Source organism: Eleginops maclovinus, chromosome 5 (genome assembly GCF_036324505.1).
Source record: "Eleginops maclovinus isolate JMC-PN-2008 ecotype Puerto Natales chromosome 5, JC_Emac_rtc_rv5, whole genome shotgun sequence".
Classification (NCBI taxonomy): Eukaryota; Metazoa; Chordata; class Actinopteri; order Perciformes; family Eleginopidae; genus Eleginops; species Eleginops maclovinus.
Window position 1 is genome coordinate 23,074,311 of NC_086353.1, and position 27,825 is coordinate 23,102,135.

General features: G+C 40.2%; 1 protein-coding gene across 3 annotated transcripts; it reads left to right on the forward strand.

Annotated features, from left to right (window-relative positions):
• The first annotated feature begins 1,576 nt into the window (after positions 1-1,576).
• Positions 1,577-27,664, forward strand: nt5c2b (5'-nucleotidase, cytosolic IIb). 3 transcript variants are annotated; one of them, XM_063882939.1, is made up of 19 exons: positions 1,841-2,415; positions 2,694-2,738; positions 5,210-5,329; positions 9,838-9,911; positions 14,642-14,759; positions 16,059-16,154; positions 16,672-16,763; positions 16,959-17,016; positions 17,597-17,690; positions 18,880-18,933; positions 19,030-19,113; positions 19,215-19,256; positions 19,368-19,475; positions 20,022-20,088; positions 20,174-20,344; positions 21,404-21,455; positions 21,692-21,752; positions 23,061-23,237; positions 24,580-27,664. In XM_063882939.1, the coding sequence occupies exons 3-19, from the start codon at positions 5,229-5,231 to the stop codon at positions 24,817-24,819; spliced, it is 1,689 nt and encodes a 562-aa protein (XP_063739009.1). In that variant the 5' UTR covers positions 1,841-2,415; positions 2,694-2,738; positions 5,210-5,228; the 3' UTR covers positions 24,820-27,664. The 3 variants fall into 3 exon arrangements, with proteins under 3 accessions (XP_063739008.1, XP_063739009.1, XP_063739010.1); XM_063882938.1 differs by lacking the exons at positions 1,841-2,415; positions 2,694-2,738 and adding an exon at positions 1,577-1,810; XM_063882940.1 differs by lacking the exon at positions 2,694-2,738.
• The last annotated feature ends 161 nt before the right edge of the window (positions 27,665-27,825 follow it).

Below are 27,825 nucleotides of genomic sequence, written 5' to 3' on the forward strand. Positions count from 1 at the left end.
CGCTATCATACAGATGTAACGGGATCACGTCCATGGTTTCATGTGGGGTTGCTGTGTATACAGTTGCCTTCCAGTACCACTGGGTTTCAGTGAATAAATACCCGCCACAAGTATCTGTCCGAAGAGTTTAGGAATTTAAATGACATACTCTAATTAGTTAGTTGAACATGGGGAGTCAACATGTTGCCACTAATGTTTTAGTAAAGGTTTAGTGTATGTTACCTCAATTTGGGTGTCTAGGTTGCTAACATTTTTGGTTGGATATGGCTAACATTTTGTGGTTGGATATGACTAACATTATGGTAGATTTTGTTCAGTGTCCCTTGGATGAGTTGTTGGAGCAATGTGCCTGGGAGCAGTTGGTGAAGATTGCTCATTGTTACTTTGATGTTGATTCTTAACAAACAAAGGAAAACTTGAACCTCTCTCTCTCCTGTTGGGTTGCTTGGCTCTGCTGACTGTTGGTTTGGTTGTCTCTGCTTTATACACTGAAACATGTTCACACACTGATTAACAGATTTCGCAATTAACTTAGTTTCTTTAAATAAATGTACATTAATTGGAAATGAATCATAAATGAAACATCCTTGTTTTGTCAGTCCTTGTGCCAGGGCGTGACACCTGGCTATAAAAAATATAATTTACAAAATAAAAGCTTTAGAAAACAAAATAAGAGCCCCACCTTTACCAGCTGCACCAGTAAACACGTAATAAACACCTTGATGAACGAATCATTACCAAAAAAACTGTGGTGTAAAGTAGCTGAGTTAATTTTACTTGAGTACTGTACTTAAGTACAATTATGAGATACTTGTACTATACTTTATATACTTTTACATTAAGTCACTTTACAGACATGGACTTATGATGTGAAATATATTCAACACTTAAATCAGACTTTAGTAACACCTGGTGTTATAATCAAAACATATATTATTCTGAAATGGACCAATCTGCATAATGAGTACTTTTTCTGTCGGTATTTTAAGTATATGTTGACGCTAATACTGTTGTAGTGTTACTTGAGTAACATATTGAATGCAGGACATTTACTAACAGAGTATCCCTACACTCCGTTACTTCTACTTCTACTCAAGTACAAGATCTGAGTGCTTCTCCCACCTCTGCTACTCAATTATATAATCATCCTGAAATGGGCCTTTGTACAGGATACATTTTGTGCTATTATTGATTGACTAGTTAATTGATAAAATAAGTAATATTTTGTATGCAGGACTTTTATTGTGGTATTTCTAATTTCACACAAGTAAAATATCTGATACTTATCATAGAATGCACATGTTAGAGGTATATGAACCTAATCAGATGTGAATCCAATCATCAAACATGAGACAACCTACTTTATGCGGTTTGTTGTGATTTTAATAGGGTTGTGATAACTGAGTAATTCTTTCACAGCTGCAGGCACACTCAAAGCAAAGGAAATGTTCTTGCAGCGAGATAAAGGATGCAATCCGCCTAGTGTCTCTTGTAGTGAACTGATAACCGATGCAGAACCGCGGTGTCACGTTTCTGTGCCACGACAACAGCGAGTCCCCCCTCCTCCTGGCAGACAGGAGGAGACGCACAGCCCCTGAACGCCTCACAACAACAGCTGGTAGCACAGAGAGGAAGAGAGTGAGAGCTAAGCACAGAGCAGGAACAGCACTCATCCGCTGCCTGGCGTTTTACAGTGAAGACAGATAGAGGAAAACACAGCGGCTATTTCCCTCCGACTTTCCACACAGCTCAAGGCGCATGCTCAGACAGACAAAGTGACGGTGCAGTTGTTTTATCCAGGAACTCGGAGGTGAGTACAACGGTGCCAGTCACGACTAAAAGCAGTGAAATCTGCCCCCGACACTTTGTGACTTTTGTTATTGCATCAAAGCCAGCTAACGCGTTAGCTTCGCCCGAATCACTTTTATCCGTCCTTCTCAGTAATGTCAGCTATGAGAAACAGAGCCGGACCGAGACTGTTAGAGCGGACTGTTAGCTAGCTTCACGTTGTTTTGCACCGTCGTTAAACCCTGCGAACAAGAGGTTTCTTTGCTGTTAGCTTGAAAAGATACTTTTACAGCAAGTTAGCTTAAGCTAATCTCTCAGCGTTTACCGTTGGCTTAATTACACCCCTGTTTAATGTAAACAGCTATGCAAACGTTATTCCTATATGTCCTTTATCCTATGTTGAGTGACAGCTAACGTTACGTGAACCATTGTTTGAGATGAGCGTCGACCCTCTTTCTCAAGACTGACCTGCGGCAACAAATCCTTTAACAAGTTATGTTATGCCCTTATGAAGATTTTTGCAGTGTAGTCCTGCAGGTTTTCCTATTGTTTGGATGGAAATGTCTGCAAACCACAGCTCCCTTCTCCTTCAGACCCCAGTGGACCCAGTTCAGACAATGGGCCAAGGTACCATAAAGGCATTAGATGAAATAAAACAAATGCATTGGAAAAATCTTTAAAATGTCTAGTTATGCTATTGTTCAAACCCTATGTGGAATAAGAGTCCAGATTGTAAAAAGCAAACATATCAAAGCTTTTGTTTACCCTCATGTAAAGTCAAGATTCATTACGTTGTTAATACTCTAACGCAGTGTTAGTTGACACTAGCGTCAGCATGCTACTTTCATTTGCATTTTATGCTGGCAACAAAAACAAGAAAGCTGATCTGCCTTTCCTTCTTGCAGCCCAGCCTCCAGCGACAGTATGAAAATGATAGGGAGAAAACAAAGGTACAACTCTGGCCTTAAAGACAAGACTAGGCCTACATAGCACAAAGAACACATTACCGACACATCGATTCCACACATTATCTTCTCTGTCCACACATATCTGATGTTTCATCACCAAAGAAAGACTTGATTGCGTTATTTCCGTAAAATACCCTACTGGTATGACCCTGTGTTAAATTGTTCCATTAGCTTTTGATTCAGTCTTCTGTCTCATGTTGTTTGACTCTGCCTTGTGATTTAGTCATGGTTTGATAAACAGACTAGGTTGAATCTTCATAATTTGATCTGTCTCCTAAAATGAACCCTGTGGCCCCCCCTTCCCCCCATGACCTCTATTTGCAGTTGAACACACAACAGGAAAGGCCCCATTAAATGATGATGATGAACAACAGTGATGCTAACTAAATGTATGAACAGAATGTAAAGGATTCACAGGTTGAAGTTATATCAGTCAGCTGTGTATTGTCTAACAGACTTATCTGATGAAATTAGCATGCTAACTGACTAGCCTGGGACTGTCCCATAATCATGTCCTCTTGAGGCAATGGTACATCACTAAAATCATAATGGCTGAAACAGGAAAACCCAACTACATCACATCTGGTTTTATCCCAGGGGGCTTCAAACTTTCTGTTGCTGCCTTTGCAAGTTATACCAGACTTTCTCCAGCTGTGACCCTTGTCACTGGGGCTTGTGTTTCTAGGAACCTTCCTTCTACCATATTGCAGCCATTAAAAGAAAACAGCTTACTAAGCTCTAAGCTGCTAAGGTGCATTGTGTAGGTGGTTGAAGCTTAAGGGCTGCACTGCACTCCATCTGAAGAAGATTTCTATACGTATGGCATATTCTGATTGTCTGCTATAGCGTTCTGGATCCAATATTGCCTCTGTCGAAGGATACTAAGGAAGAACCTCAAACCACCTATTATACCCTATACAATAATGTTGGCTAAACCATGAATGCCACCAATGTTCCTCTCTTTTAAGCCGTCAACAAACTCCCTATTGTTCTTGACCCAACAAGTCTGGATTCCTGTTACTGCATATCTGAAAAATGTAAAAAGGACAACGCAAGGTACCACCGGACCTGTCGCCTTAGCTTCACAAACATTAAACGGTAATGGGCACACAAAAGAAGAACTTCTGGTCAAAGTTATCAGCTGACAGAAGATTGCACAACTATGAGTAGAGCAAGACATGAAGACCAATCTGCAGAAACAGTGACAAAGAAGCTCCAGTACCAGGTAATGACAATGCATCCTAATGAGCGGTTGAATGAAATTCTGAATGGAAACATATGGACTAACCGGCTGGTTGGACTGCTATTGCACAGAAGTTCAAATACCCTGTTGCATGTTTTGAACAGACCTGTATAACAGACAGAAGACCTACCTAACAACTATCAAGAGACGGCAGCAGTGTGTGGGAAGAACCAGTTAAGACAAAAGCGTACATGGCACAACTGGGATATTTCCCAGGGTGTTAATGACGGAAGGCTGGACATGTTTTCTCAAAGCCATCTCTCCTACTCTTGCAGCTAATCCTGTATGTAAAGCGTGCTGACAACCAAGCAGAATGCATATGGGTCAATCAATACTTTCAACCAGAAGCACAAAGTCCTGCAGACTGGCGATGCATCAGGAAAGGTCATCTGCGGCAGATCTGTTACAAACCAAATGTTGGTCCAAGAACTGATCAGGTCAACTGCGGATGCATATATGAATGCCGTGGAAGGTGCAAATGCTACAGCTTTGGTTTTGCCTGCCCAGCACTTTGTAAGTGTAAGGCTGGAAGACTAGGCTGTAAATCAAACCAGAGTTTTGATTAATAATACATGTCTATCAACTATGAGAACACAGGCTAATGTTCAGGTTATTTAAGTTACAGATGTGTCCAAGGATAAAACATTTACATAGATGCTAAAGTGGTCAGTTTACACATGACTGTATGTTGTATTTTTTATGCTAGAGAAGTGGTTTAAAGAATAGTGACCATAGGGCTTTGTTCAGTTCTTTGTTTGCAAATCAAGTTAGCATTTCTGTGCAAAATTCCTAATAAAATTTGGTTGAAATAACGCTGTTTTTATGCATATTTTTTTACAGTTCAATTTAGATTTTTAAAAATAGAAAGAAAATGTAAGAGAAGTGCTGTTTTATGAATTTTTTCTATATCTAAAAACTTGTCATGCGACTCTGGAATTATGTGTTGGACAAAGAAATTTGGGGCTTTTTTAAAAATAGCAGCCATTTCAAAAATGTATTTAACCAATGGGATTTTAAAGAATGAACCAACATTTACATTCAGTCAAATGTGGGTGCTTCTTTCCAGATTTGAAATATTTGTTCTGCTTTACTGGGAAGAACACTATAGTTAAGTTAGTTAACAATCCTCTAATGTGATAGAATTACATGTGTTTGTGTATGACTGAATATTTTCTAATTGAACCCCTCCATGTGTGTTTCTTCTTCCCAGACACTGAACGGTTTTAAAGATGACCACTTCATGGAGCGACAGACTGCAGAACTTTGCAGACTTGCCTGCAAACATGGACCGCGTGACGATGAAAAAATACAGAAGAGAGCCATACCACAGGTGAGGAGCATATGTGGAGGTACAAGGTGCATTTCTGACTATCTGAAACTACATCCGGATGGGAGTGTTTCATGCCATAAAATACACAGCCACACTTTGAAGTCAGCCCGCACTAGTTGGTTATATTTGAAAAAAGTGAATTTGTCAAGGAAATGCATCAGCAGCAGGACTATTCGATAGTATTTATTTATTTTTTTTATCATGAAACTAAAGATTGAAAGCCATGTCATCATCATGTAGAAATATACATGCAAAAAACATTGGGTCTATTTCCACCCATCTTAAATTCCCACTTTGTAGAACCAAAATGTATGAAGTTATTTCATTTTAAACAGTCTCTTTTTAAAGCAAGACCTTTGATACTCATTGAATCCGTAAACGTTGGCTTTAGTTTAATATATTATGTCAACAAAATACACATAATTGTTTTAGGATACTTGTGAAAGCAATACCTTTTAGTTTAAATTAAAAAAACATTATTGCGTTCATCCAACCTAACACATTTATGTGTACATTGTTGACATAATACTTTTAATTAAAGACAACGTTTCATTTTTTTTCAAGTCTCTTAATGTATTTTACATTTCACATTCCCCGATATTTATTGATGCAGAAGCCTTTAGTTCTAAAACATGTTTGGTCAATAAGATTTCGGGTGTGGTTTTCACACTATTATTTAAAATTCCTCTCTGCCCTGTGGCAGAACATCACTGGTCTGTTGAGGTTCTGGAAGTGAGCGAATGCGTGACTCAGCTTGTAGTTGGCTTCAGGGTTAAACGATACTTTTCACATTTGCTGGAATTGAATAAAGTTGTTTGTTGTTTTATACATGCACAATAAAGAGTCTCATTATAGTAAGACTTCCTTGTTCCTGTACCTGCTCAATGGAAACGCCCTGCAGCCATTCAGGCTGAAAGTCTCATGTTAGGAAGCATTCAGCCCTGTTGAGAGCTATAAAACATGTGTTGCTGGTCAATGTTTAACTCGTATCCACCGCTGCTCTTTCACACTGTTATATAACACAAAATGCTCACAGGGTTTATGAAGCTGTCAGTCATCCTTTAGCTCTGCATGTGCCCAGTTGTCCCCCTACCCCCTACGCGCTCCAGACACAGTTGTGCAAAGATTTTTTTTAAAAAGGTACAAAGGTGGAGTTGAGATAATAGAAACAATCTAAAGTGAATAGTTCAGTTTGATTGATTTAACCAACCTTGATCTGCTGAGAGACCATTGAAAGTTAACATTTTGGTTTATCTCACGTGGAGACAGAGAGCATTCCTTTTTAAAGTAAGTGCTCAGCTGAAACAATGCAGGCTGACAGTGAGTTGTGGGTATCACATAGCACAGGGCTGACGGCTCTGCTCGGAAACAGATAAACGTTCTATCTCAGCGAGTAGAACCACTGTCTGCAAGAGATTAGAGAGCAGTGGAAAAAATCTGACAGATTGTCACACAGCTGAGCTCACGTGGAAGTTGTTAAGGGATTCGGTCCTAGGTGAGGTGCCGCCCATGAGGGATATTTGAGGCAATCTGGTTGTCAGTTGACCAAAGCCGAGGCCGGTAATCAAGGTGCCCCCTTGAAACCTTGAAACCTTGAAACCCACCCATCCCATCCCAATCCATTGTCAATATGGGCGAGCTTTAGAGCATGATCTCACTTAGGTTATGAGTTATTGCTGTCATTTACTACACCTCCCAGATATATTAAGGAAGAGGTCATACGTGAAATGACAACTGCTCAATAAAATAGCCAAGAATTAGATTTGAATCCCTCTCTGGAAAAGACGTAGGCTCGCTCAATCCTGAGAAATACTGAGAGGACAGGAGTAATATATTGGTTTTTGTTCAGGCATATCTGTGCTTGAGACAGACCATGGAGGAACGGTAAGGCCATAAAAATGTTAATTTTATAAGCAACTGCAGATAAACAATCAGGAATGAATACTTCATTTGGCATTCAAATGAATGGATAACACAGACATATCATATTTTTATGTTAATGTTTTTTTCCCCAAAGGAAATTCTAAACTTACTTGTTCTGGGTTAATAGTTATTCTAAATTTGTTTTTCTTGGATCTAATGAAACTGAACATATAACATAATTTAATTGATTAGAGCAATTTTGAATTTCGATTTGACTTAAATTTAAGATGCAAGTTGATCAATCAAAATTGAGCATCTTAAGATATTTCTTTTATATGTTACACTTTTTCTAGTTGAACTTCCCAGTAACAGTTATTATGTAATGAAAGCCCGAAATAATATTAACTAGTAATTACATTGTTACAATTTAGCAGTAATTTGCATGATTTCCCTCCCATAAAATGGGTTTTATAAGATAAAATTAGAATAAAACCTAATGCCCCTCTGAGAGAACTTATCCTAAGTGTCTACATTGAACCAAATGTCAGTATGGTAAGCAGCTGTCCCTCTGTTGGTGTTGTGAAGGGGTGGTGCTGGGGGGGGGGGGGGGGGGCGCACAAACATCACCGCAACAACAACAACAACAATCCTGACTGGCGGCAGACGGACAACAACAGAGAATGACGCAGAAGGGCCACAATCGTTTTTGCAACAAGTCAGGAAATTTTCTGAATGGCAAGAAAGCAAAGAGAGAGAGAGAGAGAGAGAGAGAGAGAGGAGGGTGGGGGGTGCATTGTTTGTGGACCAGAGCTACCCTGTGTAGCCCGAGCAGTTTAGAACAACGGAGAGTCAAAGTGAGGTTTAATTTTGCTCAGAATGCATCGCCAGTCGTCTGCTGGGCTAACGTCTAAATGGGAACTCGTTCACTATGGGTCTGCCGCCAGGTATTTCACAACTGATTTAGAGACTGGTGATGATGAGAAGGTCATTGTCACAGATTTACAACAAGATAAGATGCCTTGCTGATGGATATACTAGAGAGATTGTGTTTTTGTTTGAGTGTTTGAATACCCTTTGGCTGATCTGCAGCCTATTTCTAGCTTGACTAAATATTGACTTGTGTGAAAAGATCCAGGAACACGGCTACATGTTCAGTTCAGGCACAGATGCTGAAGATAAGGTATGAAGGTCTGTGCCAGCAGTTTAGCAAGCAGCATATGTCTTTTCGTTGGTAGCCCTGTCACTGTGTAAACACTGTCTATCACTGTGGGCTCTGCGGTGTCCTGATTGATTTATGACTCAGCACAGGAGAGCTGTTCCCTGTAAGATGTGCTCAGTGTGGTTTCAACACCCCCTGGTTTTTCTAAACTTCCTGTGGTTTTAGCAGCCGCTGGACTCGAGACATGGGGTTTAGGATTACCCAACAATTTTGAGTCTTTGTTACCCAAGTTTACCCTTGTGTTGTGCAATAATAATGTGTTGCAAGATGCAGTCTTGATTTGAATTCATAGTTTCTGATGCCTGATTATTTCAACGTTTTCCTTTGAATATGTTGATTAAATGCACAAAAGTGTCATCAATTGCTAGATGTTCCAGTTATTTGGGATTTTTTTAACAACTGCTGATCTTTGCTTAAGTATCTGTCATTTTGCTTTTGATTAGCTAGGTTTGCTTTTCTCCAACATAGAAATACAACCCACATGTAACACATAGTAAACTGCCTCCTGGTACATCATGCAGTTCTTACACTTAAACAGTAGGACTCAACTCGAATGGCGTTCCCTTCTTTAATAGTTTTGGGTAATTTTAGAATCCTTGCAATGCAAAACTACCCCCCTTTGTGCTTGAACGACAACAAAAAAAAGATTTATAGAGTGGAGACCTCTGCGAAGGCCAATGGTGTTTCCGATTTCCGGGAAAGAAAGTTGTTTTTGCAACTTTATTCATGAGCTTTATATCATATTGTTAATATAACACAGGCGCTATAAAGAAAAAGTGTTATCTTTATTGCTCACTGTGTTAAAACAACCCGTTGATTGTTTAAGCCAAGTTGTTGGTCTGACTTAATGGGGCGTTGGGTACTATTTTTATTTTTGATTACTGACGTCACATGAAAGCAGCAAAAATGCCCTGATGTCCTGTTAATACAAAGGAATCATGAGCTTAATGTCCTGTGATTTGGATCACCTACTACATGTAATGGATGCTTTCTTGGCCCTTGTTCACGTCAACAAAGTTTCATGAAAATGTAAAGCGATAATTACATGGCACGTTGTTGTGTTTCAATGGGGTTTAATTATGACACACTGTGCAATTGTTTTAGTTCACAGGATTGCACTGCTCAATTTAATACATTTTTTAAAAAGTCAACATTTATACCCGAGGTTCTGAATGCAAATGCCCAAGAGCTTGATCTATTGCACATTTCATTGTACGTGTAATTGGCTTATGGAGTTGCAGCAGTATTTTTAGACATTTTCACATTACCAGCTTTTTTTCATTCTGAATAGGCTGATTATTTAGGCCCACACATTGATTATAGTGAGTCCATTCAGTTAGAGACACAGCTTCTTTTGGGCCTGCCAGATTGCTCATTGTTGAAAACTATTGAAACTAAAACAGGAACCTCTACTTTTGTCTTACAGAGTGTTTGTCAACAGAAGCTTGGCAATGGAGAAGATTAAATGCTTTGGCTTTGACATGGATTACACTTTAGCAGGTAAGTTTGATGCACATTTTATGGCCAGAATTATTATTGTTTTATTGGATAAACAGTTGATACGTTTATTGGTTGATAAAGTAATCTATTGTTCCAACGCTGTGCTTTACTGTTGGTGCTTTTACATTTTTGGTAGCAGTCAAAGTTGGACAGAGGAGTCTCTTTCCTGTTGTCATATTAATACTATAGACTACTCCTGATGAGCAAGTGTCACTTGATCAATGTAGAATGATGAAAATGTATCTTTAGAAGTGAATCAAAAAGTATGCTTTAATCAAAAAGAGAAAACACCAGTGTTCATTTGGATTTTTAAAGAATTTGGAGTCCATGAAAAAGCATATCTCCATGTACTGAATGAATGTTAAAGTCTTCCGTATCCTCTCTTTTCAACTCTATATTTGTCCTCCGTCCCATCCCCCCAGGACTGCAGCTATTCCACAAAATATTATTTAGGTCAACGCTGCGGTGATACTTAGATAACAAAATGTTAAGCTTGGCTCCCTGGTACACAGAGTATGGAGATGTTCTTTTTCTACTGACCTCTAACCTGATTGAAAATACCCAGATTTTTGAAGCCACTCTGAGCTGTGACTCAGCTCCAGTTTTTTGGTCTCGCTATAAATACATCCTCCCTGACTTTGAAAAAGCAGGTCACGTTTGTTTGTTGAATTCACCGGTGATGGCTCCCATGAGAACGGGGATCACTCGTAGTCCCTCTCCGGCTCTGCGGCCCTATCCCCGCAGAGGCCGCGGGAGATATTACAGACGCTCAGCTGTTGACATGAGTCTCTTTATGGGCGCTCATAACCGAGTGTTAATGTTTACTGAAAGCACGGCTATCATGTATCTTTCTGGGTGCTGTTCAGGTTTAGAACCACAGAGGTACTCCACCAACTGCAGGGAGCTGGGGGTGTCACAGACTGGCTGCTGTTTAACCCCGGTGTTTGTTTATCAGGGGGTTGTAAACGGCTGCACAATTTGAAAAATGTGTGTTTGTTTTTAAGAAAAGGTTCCCAAAGACTTTTTTTTCGGAGGCAACTGCTATAAAAAAATTCATGACTAAGTTTAAACTAAGTGAGGTAAAATTGAAAACACCAATTATGTTTTGACAAAGTTGACAAACGTGTCTGTTATAAGGCATACAGAGCAGTGGAGAAAACTCATTTAATTATTTTGCCTTTAAAAAACTGTACCGCCCTTTCTCATTAAGGTTGTCTACTAATTGCTATATAACCACTTATGTGAAGGATTCAAATCAGATATTCCGCCATAGAGAAGTTCATCCATAATGACTAAAGCTGTAACCAGTAGTCAGCTAACCAATAAGTGGATTAACAAAGATCAGATCATGATTATAATAATACTATAATTGTTCATACAAATAATGCAGAAAATACTATTTTCAAAAGTGGAGAATTTCTGCTTTCCTCTGTTAAATTGCATATTAAAAAGAATACTGTTGGTTTTTGGAGTGACTAAACAAGCTGCTAGTTTCTCCTCATATTGTTAAGCCTTTCTGACAAAACATATAAAGCTCAGAGATTGCTGAAAGATGTACAACTACTACAATGCGTGCATAACACGTCACATTTTGTAGTAATTTGTAAGACTAAAAACCAACATCAGACAACATTGGCTATTCTGTTCTTTGTGCCCCAAAAGGAAGCACATAGCCTGCAGAAAATGTGGCCCAACCACACTGATAAGCCAAGTTTTCACTGAGGGAAACACATATTTTTGTCCTAGTTTTCCAACACACTTTTGGCTGCACTGTATCTCCCCGAGGCTGCTGTTCAATTTTCTTTCCGATATGTTTCATGGTGTCATAAATCTGTGACAAAAGCCTATTTGCGTAATTAAGAGCGATGACGCGCTGGATTCTAATATAGATAGCTATGCTGCATGGTTCAGATTAAGTCACACTTTTATGGGATTGTGTTTGAGGGCTCAATTAGGAGAAGGGTGCGAGATGTTTACCTTGTGTGTGTGTGAGGGGGGAGTTAGGCCTGAGGTGACCTGCCCTTTAGACTCTGGAGAGAAACCGCACACTACAGCAATCGGAGCGGCGGGAGTATGATTAACTGGCAACGATCTCATCGCAGACTCGGCGTTAAAGAGCCCTGAAGCAAAGGACGCTTCCCGCCCCAGCTCTGTGTGTTTGTGACAGCGTGAGAAATGTGAGAAGGGGCGCACAGCAGGGGAGCAAATACCCCTATAAAACAGAAATGTGCAAAAGTCAAGCACACGACAAACAACAGTAACACGACTTCCGCTCTGCTGTGACTCTAACCCTTTCACCAGATTACTTTTTCACTAAATGATGCGTCTTTTAATGACAGCTAGGAAAAACTGTTCGCAAATGACTCCACCGCTCAAGCCTTTAACCTTTTAAATAGTGCGGGGCGCCTAGAATTACTTTTGATAAGGATACACTACTGCGGGCCAGGGGTATGGTGTGTCAGTGTTGAGTTTGTTTGTAAGAGGGGGGGGGGCTTCCATCCCTCCATCAGTGCTGCCGTAAAGTTGTTGTTGTCATAGTTCCAGCCGTTGGTGCGCCGTGGAACCGAGTTATTTTTTATCTTAGCGGAAAAAATATGATCATCTTGTAGTCAATAAAAAAAATTCAATTAATATTGGGAGTCATTAGTTTGTTTAGTATCTGGCCGGGTATTAAGCCAGATAATTGTGCAGCTGTCAAGTGTTCTTTTCCGCATAATGACCACCGCGCTGCACATTATCCCTTGCGTACGGCTAAGGGGCGGGACATCTCTAAACAGTTGACCAACCTCAACAGAGCCGGCCAGCTAACCAATCAGAGCAGACTGGGCTCTGGTTTCAGACAGAGGGTGAAAATAGGTGCTGCAGCACAGGCACTATGAGAAAAATAAAGAGCTTTTTGAACATTAAAGCATGGAGACATGTCACAGTAGAGGTACAAAGTACAGATATGAAGCTGAAAATGAGCATAACAGTGGCCCATATATCAGTTGGGAAATAGTTATCTGGTTATTATGTCATAAAACAACTTCCCGCTCATAAATGACTAGCGTGACTCACTCTGACATTACCTAGAGATGAGATTTTATTGCCTGTTATGCAAGTGGGAGGACCCCACCAGTGTCCGAAGGTCAACACGTGGAAAGAGCCACCGAGAGAAAGAGAGAGTGATGATAGCAAAGGTGACGGAGGGGAAGCGGCTCCTAAAATAGGTTTCTTTGTGGAGCTTAAAGAAGATTATGACAAGCCATGGACGAGAAGCAGGAGGAGTACGAGCAATTTAGTGGCTGTACGCTGCTGCCCTGGGCACCCGGCCCAAACCCCTCAGTTTTGCTGGGAAACCACAACGGGGGGTTTGCGGAGGGAGAAAGGGGGACGTGATTGTAATACAGAAACAGGCTCAACAAAAGCTTTGCTCTACACAAGATGTTCCTGTAGCCCCGTGCATACATTAAGCTTCTGTGTGTAACTCAGCACGCAGTAGGACACAGATGTTTTCCTGTTTGTCCTCCAATGCTGCGCCCCCCCCCCCCCAACCCTTTCTAACTGTCCTTTATCCAAGCATCATCAGCAAACATTTCTCCCCCCCCTCCAAGGGCCTTTCACAAGCCCCACTGGGCAGTGGAAAGCAGGCAACAACACAAGCACATTCTCCCATCGTATTTATAACATCTGACATATTCTCTTCCCAGTGTCACATAGCGTTTAAATCCTCTGCGGGGTTATTCTGAGCGCAGCATCAATCTGAGTTTTGTATATTTTCAGAGCCCCCACACCCCCTCCTCTTGGTTTTGGTAAATATGTTAGCTGTGGCGGTGACATGGTGGGGAGGGCTCATTGGTGACTTTTCATTTTCACGCCTGATCCTGTTTCTTTCTGTGGATCTATGTCCCTCGTTGATAGCGAGGAAAGACGAAGAGGGGGGGGGGGTTAACTGTAGGGTGAGAACATGTCAGAATACTGAGACAGCACAATGGACTCTCGAGGGGATGAGAAAAGTCTTGTGTGCATGTTGAGTAACACTGAAGGCTCCTCTGAGTGTGTTGCCTCTAATGAAAGCGTGTTAGTTGTGTAATCGCAGCTCACGTTCCTTTAACTGTAAACATAAACCAGTGTTTGTGTATTTGACCTGTATGTGACATGTACCATACTGTAAATGGTTGACTGTTGTTCTTTCAAAGAGCCATAAAACTTAACTGTCACCTTTTTAACTGTGGACAAAATCTGTAGTTTGCCAAGTTGCCATAGACTCTTTTTAAAAAATATATGTTTTTTTAAACTACTTTGTTTCTTTCTGACAACATATAAAAAACTTGAAAAATATTTACTTACTCAAATTGAAAGCGTCAGTCACAGAATCAGCACTTCAGGAACAGGGCTGAAATAGAGGGGTATGAGGCATGCTACAATGAGGGATATGTTTGGTATTTTGAGCAAAACACTTCACAGATAAGTTTTGTATAGATATTGCCCTACAATATATAGTTAAAATATAGCATAATAGGAGACCTTTAAAATGACTGACAAAGTCTCCCAATAAAGCAGTGATCAGAGCAAACCGCTTAATAAGCCAGAAATAAAACAATCTGAGAACAAACTGTATATGTAGCATTGGATATTTGTTTTAAATGTCAACAAAAACCTCTTTTATAGAAAATTAGACCCCAAATGATGCTGTGGCATCACATGCATTGGTACCTTTTATTAAGTTTGTTTGTATGTTTTGTTTCTAGTGTACAAGTCACCAGAGTACGAGTCCCTGGGTTTCGAGCTGACGGTGGAGCGGCTGGTCTCCATCGGTTACCCGCAGGAGCTGCTCAGCTTCGTCTACGACCCGACTTTCCCCACCAGGTCAGACCCATTACAGCCCCCCCCACATACGGACGCCATGATGATGATAGCCATCCGTTTAATGGCCGGGCTGTGGCTTTTATTGCCTCATCGGTTATTATTTGAGTTCATTAACAAGCTAACCTCAGTGGAAGGAGCTCAGATGTTAAGCAGGGATCAGGGAGTGGGGGGTAAAAAAAAAAACCCGTCACCTGTTCAAAGTTCAGCTCCACCCTGGGGAAATACCTCTTAATCTTTAGAAATGATAACTGTGATCATTGCATAAGTGATAGCGGGGACAGTTCTTCTCAATTACTTTCGTTTCAGCATTCTCTAAATTGTAAGTGCAATCGTTGGATATCACAGCTCTAATATATACCTAAGAAAGGTAGTTATTCACCTAAAAACATTGTATTTATGCTTACAAACCTAGGTATTATGTCAGTAAATAAGACACCCATATGGAAAGGTGTTTTGTCATTTTGTGTGTAAGGTCTAGATCAGGGGTGTCCAAACTACTGCGGCCCTTTGTCCATTTTTAATCGGCCCTCAGCAAATTCAAAAGCATTATGGAATATGGCCCACACCTGAAACGTGTGCTTTCCTTATATTGTACTTCTTGAATATATATTTATAGACAGATGTTACACAGCAGTAATCATGTGTTAATAAGCTCACTTTTCAAATAAATTGTGTCAATAAAGATTGAAAACATTTTCTGACAAATGTTAGTTGGTTAAAAAAGCCCAATAACTTACATGCATAACAAGCTTGCAATATGTCCTTCCTATTTCCACTTATTATAAGTAATCTGAGGCTTCTGTTTTAAGGAATGAGCTGCCAATAACATAAACGAAACCCTACGGAGAGCTGTGGTGTAGGCTGTTTGTTTGTTCTAGCATATTCAAACATCATTTACCGAAATTTGATTGATTTTGCTGATTGCTTAACTTAGGAGGCAATATACCTCTAGTGAGGGGCCCAGCCCTTCGTATTTGTTTTTCTGTATGCGGCCCTCAGAGAAAAAAGTTTGGACACCCCTGGTGTAGAGGTTTTTCATTATGGAGGTTCACCCTGGAAAGGTGTCTTGTATTCAAATCTCATTTTTGGTCTGTTTTGGTTCAATATTTTAATTTACAACTACATACTTTTCAATATAACTATGCGGTTTTGATTTTTAGCTCAATGCTTATCTGTATTACACTGAGCGTTTTAGATTCCTGACAGAAGATGACTGGGAAAAGTCACTACTGTTCATCATTATAATACACAGTGTAAATCCTGTAGCCTAATGAAGCATCTGTTCCCTCCGACTCTCAGGGGCCTTGTGTTTGATACCATGTATGGGAACCTGTTGAAGGTTGATGCCTACGGTAACATCCTGGTCTGCTGCCATGGATTCAACTTCCTCCGAGGGTGAGTGTGTCCCACATTTGTTTGTGTTGAAAGTTTGGAAAATGCATCAAAATGACAGTTTATTTTCCAGCTTGGTATTATACTTTAATTTAAATAATGAAATACTTGATTATACCCGTGTACATTTTTTTACTGTTTTTAAGCTTTTCTAAGTTTGTTTGTTGTGTTCTGGGAATTGAGATGTGTTGAAATGAAGAAATCATGTTAAAAAAAAAAATAAAGTTGGTACTGTGAACAGCTGTTCAAATAAACAGTTACATTCATTACTTTAGGTATAAAATAATTCTGTAAACTTTATTTTGGCAATTATATTTACAACAATTTAGGCTTCAAGATTTTTGGAAAGTGTTGGTTATTTTACCTTGAATGTGCTTAAAAAGTGCTTGAATTGTACTCTATAAATGCTATATAACCTTGATTTAGCTTTTTCTCTGATATTTTCTACTCTAAATGTATATGAGCACGAAAAAAAAAGGGCAAACAGAAACATACTCTTGTCTTTTTCCTGTTTTTCCAGCCCTGAGATCCGCGAACGGTACCCAAACAAGTTCATCCAGAGGGATGACACCGAGCGCTTTTATATCCTTAACACACTCTTCAACCTGCCAGGTAAGGCCTCTGCGCTCAGAGGGAAGCATCACGGGAGTGTTGCAGAGAAATTTAACCTGCAAGAAAGACTTTTAATCAGATTAAAAGCTGAGCATGATGTGATGGGGGATTCAAACAGAACATGTTCCCTGTCAGTTTGACTGAGCTGCTTCCCCCCCGCTAAAGACTCCTCCCCCACCTCTGTTTCGTTCACAGAGACCTACCTCTTTGCTTGTCTTGGGGATTTTTTCTCCAACTGTGACAGATACACAAGGTAAGGAACTGTTTGTAACACTATCCGTCATGTGACAAGTGTCTGGTGACACCAAGACAGTTGCGAACCAAACCGGGGTCAGCATGGGAGGGTGCGGGTGTCTCCACCGCTAATCTAAGCTAATGGTTTTAAATGGAAATCAAATGGGAGTTCAGCCATCTTTGTTTCGCTGTAACAATGATTTATATTAATCTCTTCTACTAATTGTAGAAAAGCATGGATTCTTATCAGAATGAGATAGGAATGAACAATGTTCTCACTAACTATTGAAAGAGAATGAAACCCTGATAAAGCTACGAGATAATCTTTTATAATGTTACTCTGATGAGATCTAATGGCCTGTAAATCTGTTGAGAATGTAATCTGGAATGGTTGCATGTCCTTTGTCCTCTGAAACCTGGTTGTTGGTCTTTTAGGGGGAGAATGCTTTCCTGTTTGGCTGGGGACCCCTCCAACAAGGGAAGGCTATCCCATTTAAAAGCAAACAAAAAAACAAAATGTCATGTTTTGGAAAACCTCCTGTATAAATGTGGCCTGTCCGACGGCTGTGCTCGTGTGTGTCTGTGCTCCTCTCCCCCAGCTGTGAAAGTGGCTTCAAAAATGGCGACCTCTTCATGTCCTACAAGAGCATGTTCCAGGATGTCCGGGATGCCGTCGACTGGGTCCACTTCAAGGTGAGACTGCTTTTGAAAATGTGTCAGTTAGTGAATACTGCGCTCCCTTTCAAGCCACTCGACTCAATTGACCACAACATTTTAAAGGGGCTCTTTTCCCCATACTACCTGTGCTGCAGCACCTCTTTTCACCTTGTCTGAAACCAGAGTCGGCTCTGATTGGTTAGCTGGCCAGCTCTATTTTGATTGGTCCTCAGCTAAGAGATGTCCCGCCCCCTTAGCCTATTATGTAAAATGTGTTGGAGTGCTAGCCTATAGAAGCGTGAATGTTAAATAGTGATGTCACTGTGTTATGGAAGTAAACAAAGGGGCCCAATCAAGGCTTTTTACGCAGGGGTGGACTCTGGGATTTTTTCCTTTGCAGACCATTTAGATGCCGTTTATAAAACTGATATAACACACGGGAATACCCCCAACAAGCATAAAAGGGCCTAAATAACGATTTATATATAGGTAATTTATATAATAATATCATTTTCTAATTTGGGATAAATGAAGTCCTATGTATTTTATAAATTCATCAATTAATTGTGTTTTAATATGTCATACATATATATGTAAAAAAAAATGCCCACCATAAATATAAGTAGTTTGTTATCTACGCCCCGTTCAAAGCCACCAGACTCCTTTCACAAATCATTTCACCTCACAGACCGTGGGACTATTAAGATATTAAGATATTTCTTTGATTAAAAATAACTTTACATTTTGAGTTATAGGTTGTTTATTTGTTCAGATTCATGAATTCATCATATTGTCTTTAAAATGTCACAAAACAGTGAAAGATTCTCACCACAAGTTTAAGTAGTTTGTTATCTACGCTCACCTTAATGCCATTACCTCATGGAAGTTGCTACATCTTCCTCCAAATCCATCAGCCATTTGACTCTCTAGTTGTTGGAAAATGACACACTTGAAAATAAATGTAAAGCTTAATCCCTTTCCTCTTTTCGTTATTTTCTGTTGCATCTTCTCTCCCATTGTGTGACGAGTTGCATCTTTTCACCAGCTAAAAAATAAAAATCTTGCTTAGTTTTCTCCCCTTTTTGTACGACCTACAGCTAAACGCCACAATTCCCTATGTGCTCTGTGTGGGTTGCCACTGACAACTGTTACTCAACTGTTACCCTGGCATTTATTCAAATCTCTCTGATGAATGTTTGTTCTGACTCTGTGTTTCTCATTGCAGGGTACTCTGAAGGAGAAGACGGTGGAGAACCTGGAGAAATATGTCGTGAGGGATGTAAGTAGTACTATTTATATAAGAAGGATTCTTGTTTTAATCTGCTGGTTTGTAAAGAGGCTAACGTCTTTTTTTCTACTCCTCTGTTCCCTCCAGGGGAAGCTGCCTCTTCTCCTCAGCAGAATGAATGAAGTAGCCAAAGTTTTCTTGGCTACCAACAGCGACTACAAATACACAGAGGTGAGCAACGGTGATGAATTTAACTCTGAGATCCAAGTCTCTCTGCTAGTCTGTTGTATTAACGCTAAACACTGCTGTGTGTGTGTTTTGTGTTCTCACAGAAAATCATGACCTACCTGTTCGACTTCCCCCATGGCCCCAAGGTAAAACATTGCCCCCCCTCCTGCTTTTCACACTTTTTAATATGTGGAACATGCAGGTGACAGTGGAAGATGTATGTGTGGCTTTATTTCCTGTGTGCTTTCGTTTTACAGCCTGGAACCTCCCACCGGCCTTGGCAGTCCTACTTCGATCTGATCCTGGTAGACGCCAGGAAGCCGCTCTTCTTCGGAGAGGGGACGGTGCTCAGACAAGTGGACACGGTGAGCAGAAAGAGCTGGGACATTGATGCACTGTATGTGGAACACATTTGTGGACATTTTGAAACCTCTTTTTTAGAAATTGATAACCTTTCTCGGACTGAAACTAAAATATTTTGTCAGTTTGTGTTTTTGTTCAGTTAGCAGGCATCCTAGGCCACACACACCTGAAACTGCTTCTTAAAAGACAGTTTTACAAATTGGATTTCACATTTTTTGTGACATTTTTTTTTATACTTAAAAGTAGACAACATCTAGATGCTCCTGCTCTGATTCAGCTTCACTCGTGATTGAGATCAGATGGAGAAAGATTAATGTAACCAAAACAATATTTGTCTCAAATACAAGCATGACTCATTATGAGTTGCCTTTGTTTTACTATGACTTGATAAACAATCTGATAAATTGTAGTTGTTTGCAGATAATTTGGATTCTAACTATGTATGAAAAAATATAGTTTTAGCATGTGGCTTCATTCATGCACATTTGAGTTATTCACCTCTGTGAAGGTCTTTCTAACCAATCAGATATTTGTGTTCTTTATTTCAGATAACAGGGCGTTTAAAGATAGGAACCTATACCGGACCGCTGCAGCACGGCATCGTCTACTCCGGAGGTACGTCTTTTTCTACCAGTCTTGCATTCTTTGACCTCATGCTAGCTTTGTCGGATACGGGTATTTTAATGTCCATCTCCTCCAGGTTCCTCCGACATTGTGTGCGACCTGCTGGGGGCCAAGGGGAAGGACATCGTGTACATCGGGGACCACATCTTCGGAGATATCCTCAAGTCCAAGAAGCGTCAAGGCTGGAGGACTTTCCTGGTTATCCCCGAGCTCGCCCAGGAGCTGCATGTGTGGACCGACAAGAGCTGTGAGTCTGAAGGCGGAACACATAAACACGGGCCCTAACACACGTGTGTAGTGTCATTTAGAAATAGTAGCTTGACTGCATACACTGGAGATGCCCCGAAATATCAGCTGGGCACCGGAGTGGACAATTTTGTGTCAGATTTACCTAAATGGACCATGCCACGGTGCCACACACACTGTGGAAACCCAGTGTGTACAAACACACACACATACACACGCACACACACTGTTGCCTACTTACAGACTTTCCCGCCATATTTAGCAACTTTTCAAACCCTCTCAGTGACTTTATAACTATTTAAAAGACAATTAAGTCTTGATGTAGCAATAAGATATTTACTGAGGAGATACTATGGCCTGTAAAAAAGCCACAGGCGACATTTGTCGAGTGAAAAAAAGAAAAGATATGTTCAGAAATATCATATTGTAATTCATATAAAGTAACCGCTGCGACTGGCTCTTCTGCCAACAGCCGGGGGTCTCTCCATCTCCTCATGCTGTGTGTACAGACAGTGGGTGGTGGGCAGGCAGAAGGACAACGCCTGCTGCAGGAGTGGGAGTTAATATATTATAATAAACACCTTTACATTCTTTAAAAAAAGTTATAAACGTAGTTTTAAAAGGATCACACATGTCTCTTTATTATGTGTTATTAAGAGCACACACAGTTTTCTCAAAAATATTCATGTATGTTGTAAATAATATTGCACAGAAGGAAGAAAACACAGTCCGCAGGTCCGACTTTAAAGGAATTATAGATCAGAGTCAGCAAAGTAAACGGAGCCGGTGCATCTCTATTATGTATGTATCTGGATTTAGACTGTTTCCCAGTACTGCAGCCCTGGTGGCATAGAAACCAGGCTCAGCAGGGATGTGACCTAGAACAGCAGCCCCAAAGTCAGATCTGCTAACTCAGAAACACTCATAGTAAACACGCTAAATGTGATAAAGATCCTCAAACCAGAACTACGCCAAGAACATGCCTCATTCTCAGAGCCATGAGCTCTGATACACTGACGCCAGAACCCTGTTTTCACCCTCCTCCTGTGTTTTTTTTCAGCGTTATTCGAGGAACTGCAGGGCCTGGACATTTTCTTGGCAGAACTATACAAGTAAGAACTCCGACCTTTGACCTCTTCACTTCAGTTTTGTGTTTGAGCGGGAACGACGGTGCCAGCAGAGTAAAGTCGAAAGGGTCGTCTCTATCCTGATAAGCGGGGTTCACTGACGTTATTTTTACCCTGGCACGACTTGTGGTTGCATCAACTCTGTGACATATTACCTTTCAGCAGGCTGATATTTATACACCCTTTCATCCTCTCACTGTCCTCTTCTCGTCCTTTCTCAGACATCTGGACAGCAGCAGTAATGAGAGGCCAGACATCAGCACTATTCAGAGGAGAGTCAAGGTACGGCCTTAATCACCCCTGTTTCTATGGCGACAGGACACCTTTCCACATGCCGCCCGGAAACGGCTTTCAATGCCCGTATTTACGACGTGTATGATACCGTTTATGAGTCTGCTATTGGTCAATCATTACCGTTCAGTCACCATGGTTTCATCAATGATCCATCACACCTATACTTCTGATAGAGATGCTACCCTACGTTTTCTTGTTTACATTTCTCATATTATCTGTTATATTTAATTTTAGCTTTTTATGTGATTATAAATATTTTAACCACTCTCACCTGGGGTAAAACAAAAACTGATTCTGATTTAAAATAAGTTTTTATTTAACTTTTATAAAAAGTATTTCTGCGCCAGTTGAGCATTCATCAGAGATATACAGCTCTGGAAAAAATGAAGAGACCACATATTGTTAAATCTCAATCTCTACATGTATGGCAGCCATTCCAGTGTTTGTTGAATTTCAACACAGATAAATGTTGTCAGTAGTTTATAGAATACAATAAAAAAGGGTTTAACTCAAAGACATGTCTATAAATAATAAAACAAGAGAAACTGATAATGCTGAGGTGGTCTCTTCATTTTTTACGGGGCTGTATGTGACTGGGGAGATGGAGGAGAATTTTTACATTTATTTTAAATGTATTTATTCTACTATTTAAGTAGAAGCGGGAGGGCAGAAAGCATAGCTTATACAGAAAATAGCTCTCCCGTTGGTCATCCAGTTGCAGGATAAATCAGCAAATAAATACACACAATAAACAAAATGATATATATACTTACACATAAATATGTACACCCATTTAAAAGGTCAAAAGAAAAAAATAATGTTCAGATAACGAGACAGTTTCATTTCTCATCCTATTTTAGTATAAACCATAATATATGTTCATTATAACTGTGATGTAATAGTTTTTATTATTATTATCATTATCGTATATCAGTATCATTTTTAAAAGTTAAACCAAAAACACAATGACCCCAAAAAATAAATTAAAGCTTCTCGGTAAACCCAATTTTTTTTTGTCAGTTTGAGTAATCTGCTAATAAAATATGTCAGAATCTTGATTTGAATGATTGATGACGGTGAACCCCCTCAAGAGAGTTTGGTTAAGACCATCCCATAGTTTTGCCTCCAATATGGATAAGCCTATAGGGACTGCAGACCTTATTCAAACCTGTCCACCGCAGTGTATTGCCCCCCCCCCCGCTCTGCTAAGTTATCTTTTCAGCCAAAATGAATAATTTTAAAGGAGGGTCAACGTAATTTTCACCAGTGTCTCCTCTTCTCCTTTTTCTCTTTCAGAAAGTGACCCATGACATGGACATGTGTTACGGCATGATGGGTAGTCTGTTCCGCAGCGGCTCCAGACAGACGCTGTTCGCCTCTCAGGTGATGCGTTACGCCGACTTGTACGCTGCCTCGTTCATCAACCTGCTGTACTACCCCTTCAGCTACCTCTTCAGAGCAGCACACGTGCTGGTGAGTGTGTGTGTGTGTGTGTGTGTGTGTGTGAATGAAACCGTGCTGTTATGCACCACAGCTAAAGAGGGAGGAGGAAAACCTAAGTGTCAGAAAGGTCTGGGTTGTGAGTAACAGTAAACAAAGTAAACAAACAGTCAAAAAGACATTATTAAATATTGCCTGTAGGATACAGCAGACACATGCCGTGAGTGTAACAGTAGTCCGGCCCTACAGCCTCAGCGCCCAAACTGAAAGTAGGTTATTATATCAGGTAACACCGATACCCACAAGGCTAATAACTAGGGCACTAGGTCTAATTTAACCGGTTCACATTACAACCCGTCAGAATAAACGCAGGTATTTGAACTCACCATGTGTGAATCTGGTGGTCAGCCCTGAGACACACAGGCAGTAGAGGAGCGTGTAATCATGTTGAGTAAGGGATAATGTGCAGCGAGGCGGTCATTATGGGGGAAAGAACACCCGACAGGCTAATCAGGGAGCCCGTGGCTGATCTTGATCAGCATGATCCCTCTTATAACCCGTCTAGATACTAAACAAACTAACGACTAGACTCCCAATATTAATTGAAAGCATTTTATCGACTCAAAAATGATCGTATTTCTTCTGCTTAGAAAAAAAAACTCTGTTCCACTGCGGACCGATGACTGGAACTGCGACAACAACAACATTACGGCAGCACTGATGGAGGTTTTCTGTAACTGTTCAAGTCTGTTCACAGTTTCTGAACCGCTAACAAGTCCTTAAACCCTGCAGAGCCCAGACCGTGTTCCTGTTAGTGTTCACTTCCTGTCTGTCTTCTTCTGGGGATTTACCTGATGTCCAGCGCTCCGTATTTTAACCACTTTCCCTTTCTCTCCTCAGCAACGGTCAATAAAGTCATTGACAGCGGTCTGAACTACTGGAGTAACAACATGTCACATGTTCTGAATTGACCAATCAGAATTAAGTATTCAACTAAACCATGTCATAAATAAATTCATTGAGAGTGCGGCTAGCATCAGCGACGATTTGAATCACCTCAAAAAGGAACTCCGTAACGAAAGTATAACATAGAAAGAGGATCTTGAAAGGGACATGATGCAAGAAATACTCTGACAGGGCATTAACCTCAAAAACCATATTTAATCTTCAAAATAAACATGTGTGTTTGTGGTAACGTTTCACATGTAGATTTGATGATTGAAACATGTTATTTGTATGTAAATGAGTAGCAAGGACGCACAAAAAGGCATCCAAATAAATCCTGCTATTAGAAAAATCCCCCTGCAGACCTGAATGTACATTGTCACTGCTTCTATTCTCTTAAATACTCACATTTGTACTTCCTCCTCCCCAGATGCCCCACGAGTCGACGGTGGAACATGCCCACGTGGACATCGACATGGAGTCGCCGCTGGCAACACGCAACCGCACCCACTGCAGCGACTGCAAGGACCTGGAGTGCAAGCGCAGCCAGCTGACCCGCTCCTTCAGCGAGATCAAACCCCCCAACCTGTTCCCCCAGACTCCCCAGGAGATCACTCACTGCCACGACGAGGATGATGATGAAGAGGAGGAGGAGGAGGAGGAGGAATAGGCTGGACATGGAGATGAAAGGCACTTCCTGCTCCTTCCTTCTCATGTTTCCCAGTAGAGTCGGGTAGTTGTCTCTAAATGTGAGGCATCTCCAGTGTGTGTATGTGTGTGTATATCAATTCTGTATGCACACACACACACACTGGAGATTTCTGAGGAAAGTAGAAACGGACCAGTAGCTATCATATGACTGTCAGAAGACTGTATGCATGCTCGGTCCTCTCAAAGCTAACCTTTCCTAGCTTCCTTATATATAAAAAAAGAAACACTTTATGATTTGTTTTTAATGCCCTTGATTATATTTCTATTTTATTTCCCCCGTCAGATTTACAGAACATCACATACTGTTTTTATAATCTGACTCTAAAGGCCCGCTGGTGGATGAAGTAGATCGCGTAGAGCCATCACATAGTGTTCGGTAACGGAAGAAAAAAACACTGTTCAGCTTCAGTGTAAAAAAAAAAGATGCACACTGTATTAAAACACTTTCCTTTCTTTTTATGCAACATGGGAACAATGATCAGTTTGCCATCTGTTTGCTTTCTTTTTGTCTCTATCAATATTTTGATGCGTGTGTGTGTGTCTCTGTGTTTATGTCTCACTCAGAGCGCAGAATCCTGAGTGACGGTAAGCTAAGAATGCCTCGTACTAAACTGAAGCACAAGCCGGCATTAAACGGATGCTTTTATTTTTGGTTGAGAGAAAACACGTTGAACTGATATTTTGTTACCAGGCAACAGTGAGGACTGTATTATGCCTCTACAGCAATGTTGCTGGAAATAATGTGCGGTTTAAAGCCACCAGCTGTTAACATGCAGTATTTCCTCTGCACAGTTAATTTGAACGATTGCATTTGTCTTTTATTTTGAAAGGGGAGATATTCCAGTCCTAATTTAGAGATGTGATCCTTCTGGTGTGTAGAGTGAAAGTGACCTTAGTATGCAAGGTAATAAGGTCTTTTCAGGATGTAAAGTATACAGATAACTTTAGATTGTGATTCCTCTTTGGTTTTGGGGCTTTGTTGGGTGTCTGCTATCCTCTGGGGGAAACACATTAGCCTCCAAACACTGTGAAGTGACCGTTTTCATCTGAATGCTAATGTAAGCTCTGTTAGCAGCTGAGAACTGGATGATGATTAAGTGCTTGAGTTCACATTTGCATGGCTAAAAGTCAACAAGTTAACAAGATAAATCTTTTGGTTTCTTTATGAAGATTTAAACTCTGAAAAAGCTCAGCTTATATGCATCATCGGCAGGATGTTGTGGGATTTTATTGACAGTAAATTATTTCCCATCCATTCATTTTTTTGTGGAGTGGCAACACCAGGAGTTTGAATTCATGACAAGACATTTTTTTTTATGCCTGTGTGAGGTGGAAAACACCATCAAAACGGGACAAAGTGCAATGTAAGTTTTTAAATACAATGTCTTGTTGCATGCTGTCCTCCTGCAATGACACCACCAACGGCTGGATTCAACTCCTGATATATGCAGAACAGCAGTGTATAGAAACTAACATGCTTACAAATTAGCATTAGCATCAGATTTGGATTTATATGTTCCTAAATTCTGATTGGTTACCAGAAGTATGCGACATCTCCTGTTTTAAACAGAGCCCCGCCCACTTCAAACTACTGGGAAGAGCACAGAGACCAACAGAAACTCCGATATCTGTTATGTGAAACACAACTGTTTTAAGTAAAAAAGTGTGTTCATTTAAAGACCCCATCACCCATGATCATATATTGTATAGATCTTTAATGTTAATTTGTGTCCGTTAAACCTGTATGTCCAAATGCATCAGGGTTGCAGAACACCAACAGACCTGCCTTTATTTCAAACACATTTATTGTTAACCATTGTATCCCGTATGTAAACGTTCCTTACCTTTTTATATTTAGTCCCTACATGCTGTATTGATACTGTAAGTGTTGGAGCGGCCTGTTGATCTAGGCAACAAAAGGGAAGAAACATGCCATCTACTTTTGGCATCATTTTTTTGGTTTGGCCTTGATGTGCTGTGGAGACTGATACTGCTACTCAGTGGAAGATGTAGAACATTCAGAAACATAACAGCTCTTTTATTCCTTGATATTTCCTCCTCTTTCTTTACAAATGAAATATTTGTATTTTCATTTTGTTTCGTGACCATAGAATAACTGGATATGCGACGCCAGGCAGCGGCACCGCAAATCGTCTTTTCTTTGCATATTTTGCATATGCATGTGAACATGACAAACTGCTAAGGTGGGGGTTGTGGCAGCAGTGGTTTGACTTCTATGTGGACTGCACCGTTGTAGGAAAGCTTTTGTCTTTGTAGTTTACATGGGGAGAAAAACTGCAAACCTGTAAAATAAAAAGAGAATAAAGCCGTGCAGTGAGGGGAAATGTGAATAGCATGTTCAGAACTGTAGCTGATATGTTACTTGTTATCAATACCATAGGGTTATTTTTATTTTTCTAAGCTAGTGTTTTTAAACGGCCCTGGTTTACAGAACTGTAAATAGACCTTTCCATTTTCTTTTCGTACCTTTTTTTTCAAAATAACTTTTCTTTTTGTCACCTTTTATACAGCACCACACACCTTTGTCGTGTAGACTAACTGCATCCTGGCAAATATGTTCCAGTACTTTAGATTTTGACCCATTGTTGTGATGCCCTGATGCATCCACGTTAACAGGTGCCAAGACATTCACCTTTCATTTTCTAAACTATCTTTTGTTGTTATGCATATCACTTCATGTTCTCCCGAACAGTGTTTTGTTTGTTTGTTTCCAGAACTTATCCTACAGACTGTACATTGAGGTAAATGACATAAAAATGTAGAATAAAGATAGTTTTTCATAATTCTCTTGTTGTTTGTTTCTTTACTACTGTGAATTAATTATTAACTTTAGGTTCACCTTTTGTCAAATAGTTTGATGGATTTTACCAAATGGGGTCCTATTATGTTTATTTTCAGGTTCATATTTGTATGTGGTGCCTCTACTGTGACATGCTTTAATGCT

Bases quoted from the DNA above. Each gene is read 5' to 3' on its own strand.
- nt5c2b (XM_063882938.1), top strand. From the start codon at position 5,229: ATGACCACTTCATGGAGCGACAGACTGCAGAACTTTGCAGACTTGCCT. The intron at 17,691-18,879 runs GTGAGACTGCTT...TTCTCATTGCAG, and splicing joins TCGACTGGGTCCACTTCAAG to GGTACTCTGAAGGAGAAGAC. The intron at 19,114-19,214 runs GTGAGCAACGGT...GTGTTCTCACAG, and splicing joins GCGACTACAAATACACAGAG to AAAATCATGACCTACCTGTT.